This window comes from Zonotrichia albicollis, unplaced genomic scaffold (genome assembly GCF_047830755.1).
Source record: "Zonotrichia albicollis isolate bZonAlb1 unplaced genomic scaffold, bZonAlb1.hap1 Scaffold_197, whole genome shotgun sequence".
Taxonomy (NCBI): Eukaryota; Metazoa; Chordata; class Aves; order Passeriformes; family Passerellidae; genus Zonotrichia; species Zonotrichia albicollis.
Window position 1 is genome coordinate 1,444 of NW_027428386.1, and position 9,411 is coordinate 10,854.

The window sequence follows — 9,411 nt, forward strand, 5'->3', positions numbered from 1 at the left end:
AATCAGAGGAAAGTTGGGGTGAAATTGGGGGGGGGATTTGGTGAAATCGGGTGGATTTTAGGGTGAAATTGGAGGAATTTGGAGGTGAAATTTGGGGGAATTTTGGGGTGAAATCGGGGGAATTTGGGGGTAAAATTGGAGGAATGTGGAGGTGAAATCGGAGGGATTTTTGGGGTGAAATCAGGAGGCATTTTGGGGAGACATCGGGGGGGATTTTGGGAAGAAATAGGAGGAAATTTGGGGTGGTATCGGGGGAGATTTTGAGGTGAAATTGGAGGAATTTGGAGGGAAATCGGGGCTTTCGGGAAAATTGCGTTGGTTCGGGAGAAAGCCGTGACCACTCCCACCACGCAAACCACGCCCCCTCATTACCACACCCATCAAGACCACGCCCCCTAGACCACACCCACCGCTCTCACCCAATCGCGGCCGGCGCCGCGCGCAGGCCCCGCCCACTCCCGTCGTGCCCCGCGCTGCCCGCGCCGGCGGCGGCCCCGGTGAGGGGAGGGGGGGGGGGCAGTGCCGGGACCGGGGCGGGTCCGGAGGGGTCGGGACCGGCTCTGAGGGGGGGTCTGGGGGTCCTGGGTGGGCTCCGGCACGGGGGGGAGGTTGTGGGGAGGGTCCCGGCTGCTCCCTGAGCGTTTCCTGAGGGTTTGGTGGTGCCGGGAAGGGGCGGGTCCTTCACGGGGTTTTACCGAATTCCCCTCAGAGCCTCCCCCGGGTTTGAGCCCCTCTGGGACCCCGGTAACGCCCCCAGGAGACCCCCGACCCCTCATTTCCCCTCAGTCCCTCCCGTGGGTTCCAACCCCGCCAGGCGCTGCTGTTCCCCGCCCTCGCTCTGTCCCGGCTCTGGGACCCCCCCATAAATTCCAATATTTCCCATATAAATCCCAATTTTTCCCCTATAAATCCCCATTTTTTTCCCCTATAAATCCCCCCTGTAACCCCCTCCCCATTTCCCCTGAGACCCCACCACTGTTTCCCCCCATTTCCCCATCAGTGGGGCTGGAACCACTGCTCCTGTTCCCCTCTGTGGGCAGCTCCCTCAGCCCCTGAGACCCCCAGAGATCACCCCAAACCCCTCAGAACTCCTCCTGAGACCCCCAAAACTCCTCCTGAGACCCCCAGAACTCCCCCAAAACCCCTTCTGAGACCCCCATTTCTCCCACCAGCCCCCATCATGGGGCTGAAGCACTGGCAGAAGGCTCTGTTCCCCCCTGAGACCCCCCAGAACTCCCCCACAACCCCCAAAACTCCCCCTAAAACCCTCAGAACTCCTCCTGGGACCCCCATTTTTCCCCCCAGCCCCATCAGGGAGCTGAAGCCCTGGCAGAAGGCTCTGTTGCCCCCAAGACCCCCAGAACTCCCTCCAAAACCCCCAGAACTCCCCCTAAGCCCCCCATTTCTTTCCCCTCCAGCCCCACCATGGGGCTGAAGCCCTGGCAGAAAGCTCTGTTCCCCCTGACACCCCCAGAACTCCCAAAACCCCCAAAACTCCCCCATTTCTCTCCCCCCAGCCCCAGCATGGGGCTGAAGCCCTGGCAGAAGGCTCTGTTCCCCCTGAGACCCCCATTTTCCCCCATTTCTCCCCTCACACAGCCCCAGCATGGGGCTGAAGCCGTGGCAGAAAGCTCTATTCCCCCTGAGACCCCCATTTTTGTCCCCTTAGCCCCACCATGGGGCTGAAGCCCTGGCAGAAGGCCCTGTTCCCGCTCCGCTCCGTGGCCGCCGTCGTTCGTCTCTTCGAGGCCGAGCTGCGCCAGCCCGAGCCCGACCTGGTGCTGCTCTCCTTGGTGCTGGGCTTCGTGGAGCATTTCCTGGCCGTGAACCGGGTGCTGCCCACCAACGTGCCCGGCCTCACCTTCGAGTCGCGGCCGGGCCCGGACCCCCAGACCCGGCTGTACTTCCCGGTGGCCGAGCTGTCCATCGTGGCCGCGCTCTACGCCCGCTTCACGGCGCAGATCCGGGGCGCCGTGGACCTGTCGCTGTACCCCCGGCCCGACGGCTGCTCCTCGCGGGAGCTGGTGAGGAAAGTGTCCGACGTGATCTGGAACAGCCTCAGCCGCTCCTACTTCAAGGACAGGGCGCACATCCAGTCGCTCTTCAGCTTCATCACGGGTGAGGAGGGGTCCTGAGAGGGTCCCAAGGGGGTGAGGAGGGGTCTCAAGGGGGTCCTGAGGGGGTTAGAAGGGGTCCTGAAGGGGTGAGGAGGGGTCCTGAAGGGGTGAGGAGGGGTCCTGAGAGGTCCCAAGGGGGTGAGGAAGGGTCCTGAAGGGGTTCCGAGGGGATTAGGAGGAGTCCCAAGGGGTCCCAAGGAGGTGAGGAGGGGTCTCAAGGGGGTCCTGAGGGGGTTAGGAGGGGTCCTGAAGGGGTGAGGAGCGGTCCTGAGGGTGTGAGGAGGGGTCTCAAGGGGGTCCTGAGGGGGTTAGGAGGGTCCTGAGGGGGTGAGGAGGGGTCCTGAGGGGTCCCAAGGGGGTTAGGAAGTGTCCCAAGGAGTCCTGAGGGGGTTAGGAGGGTCCTGAGGGTGTGAGGAGGGGTCCTGAGGGCGTCCTGAGGGGGTTAGGAAGGGTCCTGAGGGGGTGAGGAGGGGTCCTGAGGGGGTTTTTAGGGCTGGGGTCTCACCTGGAGCAGCCTCAGTGCTCAGTGGATCTTGTCTCCTTCTTCTGGGGGCTCTGTGTGTCCCTGTGTCCCCTCAGCGGTCTGGGGGTCTTTGTGTGTCCCTGTGGGGGTTTTGGGGATGTCTGGGGGTCCCTGACCCCCCCTGTCCCCCCCAGGTACGAAGCTGGACAGCTCGGGTGTGGGTGGGGGTGTTTAGGGGGGATGTTTGGGGGTCTCTCACCCCATTGTCCCCCCCCAGGTACGAAGCTGGACAGCTCGGGTGTGGGTGGGGGTGTTTAGGGGGGATGTTTGGGGGTCCCTAAGCCCCCCATTGTCCCCTCAGGTACCAAGCTGGACATCTCAGGTGTGGGTTGGGGGATATTTGGGGATGTTTTGGGGGTCTCTGAACCCCCTTTCCCCCCCAGGTACCAAGCTGGACAGCTCGGGTGTGGCCTTTGCCGTGGTTGGGGGGTTTTGGGGGGATGTTTGGGGGTCCCTAAGCCCCCCATTGTCCCCCCAGGTACCAAGCTGGACAGCTCGGGTGTGGCCTTTGCCGTGGTTGGGGGATGTTTGGGGGATATTTGGGGGGATGTTTGGGGGTCCCTAAGCCCCCCATTTTTCCCCCAGGTACCAAGCTGGACAGCTCAGGTGTGGCCTTTGCCGTGGTGGGCGCCTGCCAGGTGCTCGGGCTCCCCGACGTTCACCTGGCCCTGAGCGAGGACCACGCCTGGGTGGCCTTTGGGGCAGGGGGGTCCCAAACGGCCGAGGTGACCTGGCACGGCAAGGGCAACGAGGACAGGAGGGGACAGCCCGTGCAGGCCGGGGTGGCCGAGAGGGTACGGGGGACATGGGGGGGGCAAAGGGACAGGGGGGACTTGGGAGGGGCAAAGGGACAGGGGGGACATGGGGAGGGGGCAGAGGGACAGGGGGACATTGGGGTGAGGGGGTCAAACGGACAGGGGGTCATGGTGACAGTGGGACATGGGGTGGCTGAGAGGGTACAGGGGACATGGGAGGGGACAAAGGGACAGGGGGCAAGGGGACAGGGGGACACTGGGGGGCTGAGAGGGTACAGGTGACATGGTGGGGGGGTCAAAGGGACAGTGGGACATGGGAGGGGTCATGGGGACATTGGGAACATGGAGGTGGGAGGAGTCAGAGGGACAGGGGGACATGGGGACAGTGGGATACGGGGTGGCTGAGAGGGTACGAGGGACACTGGGAGGGGGGCAAGGGGACAATGGGGACCTTGGGGTGGGGGGGTTAAAGGGGCAGTGGGGGACATGAGAGGGGGCAAAGGGACATGGGAGGGGTCATGGGGACATTGGGGTGAGTGGGTCAAAGGGACAATGGGGACATGGGGAGGGGCAAAGGGATGGGGGGACATTGGGGTGGGAAAGGAGCACAGGTGGATGTGTCCCCATGTCCCTGTGTCACCTGTCCCCTGTGTCACCTGTCCCCTGTGTCACCTGTCCCCTGTGTGTCCCCAGAGCTGGCTGTACCTGAAGGGCTCCTACCTGCGCTGCACGCGGCACATGGAGGTGGCGTTCATGGTGTGCGCCATCAACCCCTCCATCGACGGCCACACCGACAGCCTGGAGCTGCTGCAGCTGCAGCAGGTGAGGGCACCTGGGGACACCTGGGGACACCTGGGGGACACCTGGGGGACAGGTAGGGGACAGGTGAGCCCAGATGAGGGGCAGAACTGGCCCAGGTTTGGCCCAGGTGAGGAGCAGGGCTGGCCCAGTTGTGGGGCAAGATTGGTCCAGCTGTGGCCCAGGTGTGTGCCCAGGTGTGGCTCAGGTGTAGCCCAGGGGTGCCCCAGGTGTGGCCCAGAACTGGCCCAGCTGTGCCCCAGATGTGGCCCAGGTGTGTCCCAACCCCCCATCTCTCCCTCCTCTCCCCCCAGCGCCTGCTGTGGCTGCTCTACGACATGGGACACCTGGACAGGTGAGAGGGACCCCCAAACCCACCTTGGGACCCCCCCAAACCACCCCCACCTGCCCTGGGACCCCCCAACCCCCTCTGGGACCCTCCAAACCCACCCTGGGACCCCCCTCAAACACACCCTGGGACCCCCAAATTGCCCTGGGATCCCCAAACCCACCCTGGGACCCCCCCAGGACCCCCCCAAACCCACCCTGGGACCCCCAAGCCCACCCCTCAGCTGCCCCACAGGTACCCCATGGCTCTGGGTAACCTGGCTGACCTGGAGGAGCTGGAGCCCACCCCGGGCAGACCCGACCCCCTGACCCTGTACCACCAGGTGAGCACTGGGTGTGCCCAGGTGTGTGTCTGTGTGCCCAGGTGTGTGCTCAGGTGTGTGCTCAGGTGTGTGCTCAGGTGTGCCTCAGGTGTGTGTCTGTGTGCCCAGGTGTGTGTCTGTGTGCCCAGGTGTGTGCCTAGGGTGCCCAGGTGAGCATGGGATGTGTCCATGTGTGTGCCCAGGGGTGTGCCCAGGTGTGCCCCAGCTGTACCCAGGTGCACCCAGGTGTCCCCAGATGCCCTCAGGTGTGCCCAGGTGTTCCCCAGCTGTGCTCAGGTGTTTGTCCAGGTGTGTGCCTAGGTGTGTCCAGGTGTACCTGGGTGTATCCCAGGTGCCCCCAGCTGTACCCAGGTGTGGCCAGGTGTATTCCAGATATACCCAGGGGTGTGCCCTGGTGTGCCCAGGTGTACCCAGCCATACCCAGGTGCCCCCAGCTGTGCCCCAGGTGTGCCCCGGTGTGCCCAGGTGTCCCCAGCTGTACCTCAGGTGCCCCCAGCTGTACCCCAGGTGTGCCCAGGTGTATCCCAGGTGCCCTGAGCAGTGCCCAGGTGTACCCAGGTGCCCCCAGCTGTGCCCCAGGTGTGCCCAGGTGTGTGCCCAGGTGTGCCCTGAGCCCCGTGTGCCCGCAGGGCATCCACTCTGCCCGCACCCACTACAACAACGAGCACATCTACCCCTACCTGTACCTGGCCGGCTTCCACTGCCGCAACAAGAACGTCAAGGAGGCGCTGCAGGCCTGGGCCGACACGGCCACCGTCATCCAGGAGTGAGCGGGGGGCAACGGGGGCACCTTTGGGGGCCTGGGGGGCACCTTTGGGCTCATGGGGGTCCAGGAGTGAGCGGGGGGCAATGGGGGGCAACTTTGGGTGAGTGGGGGGGCAATGGGAGGGTCTTAGGGGGTACCTGGGGAGTCCAGGAGTGAGTGAGGGGCAATGGGGGGCAACTTTGGGTGAGTGGGGGGGCAATGGGAGGGTCTTAGGGGGTACCTGGGGAGTCCAGGAGTGAGTGAGGGGCAACGGGGGGCTCTGGGGAGTGACTTTGGGGTGAGTGGGGGTCTCTGGGGGGCGACCTTGGGGTTCTGGGGGGTCCAGGAGTGAGTGGGGGTCTCTGGGGGGTGACCTCGGGGTGAGTGGGGGGCTCTGGGGGGCAACTTCGGGGTTCTGGGGGGTCCTAGGGAGTACCTGGGGGGTCCAGGAGTGAGTGGGGGGCTCTGGGGGAAACTTTGGGTGAATGGGGGGTCCAGGAGTGAGTGGGGGGCAATGGGGGGGGTCCTAGGGGGTACCTGGGGTTACCTGTGGGGTTCCTGGGCTGGGTTGGGTTCTTGGGGTACCTTTGTTCTTTTGGGGTTCTGTGCCCTCTTTAGGGGTCCCCACATCTATGGGGCAGCACCCCCAAGCCCTGTGTGCCCCCCAAGCCCTGTGTACCCCCCACATCTGTGGGGCAGCCCCCCAATTCCCCCCCTGTACCCCCAGTTACAATTACTGCCGTGAGGATGAGGAGATCTACAAGGAATTCTTTGACGTGGCCAATGACGTCATCCCCAACCTGCTCAAGGAGGCGGCGGCCGAGCCCCCCCCGGGGGCCGAGGTGGGACCCCCAAATTTGGGGGGGTCATGGGTGGGGGACCCTCAAATTTGGGGGGGTCATGGGTGGGGGACCCCCAAATTTGGGGGCTCCTGGAGCTGGGGACCCTCAAATCTGGGGGGTCCTGGGTGGGGGAGCTTCAAATCTGGGGGTCATGGGGGGGGGACCCCTAAATCTGGGGGCTCCTGGAGCTGGACACTCCCAAATTTGGAGACTCTGGGGTGGGGGAGCCCCAAATTTGGGGGCTCCTGTAGCTGGGCACCCTCAAATTTGAAGGCTCCTGTGTGGGGGACCCCCAAATTTGGGGCCTCTGGGGTGGGGAACCCCAGAATTTGGGGGCTTCTGGAGCTGGGACCCCCAAATTTGGGGGCTCCTGGAGCTGGGGACCCTCAAATCTGGGGGGTCCTGGGTGGGGGAGCTTCAAATCTGGGGGTCATGGGGGGGGGACCCCTAAATCTGGGGGCTCCTGGAGCTGGACACTCCCAAATTTGGAGACTCTGGGGTGGGGGAGCCCCAAATTTGGGGGCTCCTGTAGCTGGGCACCCTCAAATTTGAAGGCTCCTGTGTGGGGGACCCCCAAATTTGGGGCCTCTGGGGTGGGGAACCCCAGAATTTGGGGGCTTCTGGAGCTGGGACCCCCAAATTTGGGGGCTCCTGGGTGTGTGTGTGTGTGTGTGTGTGGGGCTCTGTGGGTCCTTCCCTGGGGGGAAATTTTAGCTCTTTTTATGGGGTTCCCCCACATTTTTGGGGATCCCCTCTGACTCGGGGGGGTCCTCAGGGGGCCCCCGGGGGTCTCCCAGCCCTGCAGGACCCCGAGTGCTTCGCTCACCTGCTGCGCTTCTACGACGGCATCTGCAGGTGGGAGGAGGGCAGCCCCACGCCGGTGCTGCACGTGGGCTGGGCCACCTTCCTCGTGCAGTCCCTGGGCCGCTTCGATGGCCAGGTGAGGTTTTGGGGGTCCCTCGAGGGGTTTTGGGGGTCCCTCGAGGGGTTTTGGGGGTCCCTGGGGCAGGGGAGCCCCCACACCTGCTGCTGCATGTGCAGTGCGTGGGCCGCTTCCATGGCCAGGTGAGGTTTTGGGGGTCCTTTGGGGGATTTGGGGGAAGAGGAGATGGCCAGGTGAGGTTTTGGGGGTCCCTCGAGGGGTTTTGGGGGTCCCTGGGGCAGGGGAGCCCCACACCTGCTGCTGCATGTGCAGTCCCTGGGCCACCTCGATGGCCAGGTGAGGTTTTTGGGGATCCCACGGGGGGTTTGGGGGGCTCTGGGAGCTGCTTGGATGGCCAGGTGAGGTTTTTGGGGGTCCCCCGAGGGGTTTAGGGGGGTTTTGGGCAAAGAGGAACTGGCTAGGTGAGGTTTTGGGGGTCCCCCAAGAGGTTTGAGGGGGTCCTGACAGCATGGGAGATGGCCAGGTGAGGTTTTTGGGGGTCCCTCGAGGGGTTTGGGGGGGCCAGGTGAGGTTTTGGGGATCCCACGGGGGGTTTGGGGGGCTCTAGGGGCAGGTGAGGTTTTTGGGGGTCCCCAATGTTCTTTTTGGGACATCCCTAGGGGTTTGGGGGATTCCTGAGTGGGGTCTGCTATCCCCCCTTGGAGGGTCCGGAGCAGATTCTGGGTTCCCCCATCTCATTTTTGGGGCATTCCCAGAGATTGGGACCCCCAAAAAACCTCTTGGTTGGGTAGGGGTCCCTAAATGCCCTCCATGTCCCCCCCCCCCCCCAGGTGCGCCAACAGGTGACCCTCCTCTCCGAAGACCCCACCCCACCCGAGACAGATCTGGGGGGTCCCGAAGACCCCCGCGATTGCCGCCGCCGGGGTCCCCGCCGCGAATCCAAACCCGAGGAGCCCCCGACCCCCAAGAAAGCCTCGGAGCGCCGCCCCCCCCCCTGCCCGCGCCCCCCGCCCCGAGGAGCCCCCGCCGCCCCCTCCCCCCGGCCCCGCCCCTCCCCCCGCCCAGGCCCCGCCCACCGCCCCTCCCGCGGCCCCGCCCACCCCCGCGGCCCCGCCCCCGGTCCCGCCCACCCCCGCGGCCCCGCCCACGGGCCCCGTGCTGCGGTTCCGCTCCCAGAAGATGCGGGGGATGAAGGAGCTGCTGAGGGCGGCCAAGGTGAACTCGAGCGCCATCAAACTGCAGCTCACGGCGCAGAGCCAGGTGCAGCCGCGGCGGCCCCGAGCGCCGCCCGGGGCGTACCCGCTGCCCTTCCTCAAGAGACCACGGAAAGGGTCCTAGGGACCCCCAAAAATCCCCAAAATCCCCCTCCCAGGGCGTACCCGCTGCCCTTCCTAAGGAGGCCACGGAAAGGCTCCTAGGGAACCCCAAAAATGGTCCTGGGAGCCCCCAAAATCCCCCGCCCAGGGCGTACCCGCTGCCTTTCCTAAAGAGACCCTGAAAGGGATTGTAGGGAACTCCAAAAATCCTAAAAAAGGGTCCTAGCGGACCCCAAAAACCCTAAAATCCCCCGCCCGGGGCGCCCCTGCTGCCCTTCCTCAAGAGACCACAGAAAGGGTCCTAGGGAACCCCAAAAAAAAACCCAAAAATGGTCATAGGGAACTCCAAAAACCCCTAAAATCCCAGAGAGATGCAGAACCCCCCTGTCCTTCCTCAAGAGACCCCGAAAGGGATCCTAGGGAACCCCAAAAAAAGTGGTCCTAGGGAACCCTAAAATCCCCTGCCCGGGGTGTACCCCCTGCCCTTCTTCAAAAGACCCCGGAAAGGGTCCTAAGGAACCCCAAAAACCACAAAAAACCCCCAAGTCCCCCGCCCAGGGCATACCCGCTGCCCTTCCTCAAGAGACCCTGGAAAAGGTCATAGGGAACCCAAAAAAACCCCCAAAAATGGTCCTAGGGAACCCCAAAATCCCCCACCCCGGGCGTACCCACTGCCTTACCTAAAGAGACCACAGAAAGGGTCCTAGGGAACCACAAAAATCGCAAAGAGACCCTAAAAAGGGTCCTAGGGAGCCCCAAAA

General features: G+C 64.3%; 1 protein-coding gene across 1 annotated transcript; it reads left to right on the forward strand.

Moving 5' to 3' along the window:
- Positions 1-364: 364 nt before the first annotated feature.
- On the forward strand, positions 365-9,299 carry MEN1 (menin 1). The gene is given in 11 exon segments (XM_074533968.1): positions 365-497; positions 1,670-2,118; positions 3,226-3,434; positions 4,089-4,217; positions 4,508-4,548; positions 4,777-4,864; positions 5,494-5,630; positions 6,337-6,451; positions 7,227-7,391; positions 8,165-8,353; positions 8,355-9,299. Coding segments are annotated over 10 exon segments (1,833 nt in total). The 5' UTR covers positions 365-497; positions 1,670-1,676; the 3' UTR covers positions 8,673-9,299.
- The last annotated feature ends 112 nt before the right edge of the window (positions 9,300-9,411 follow it).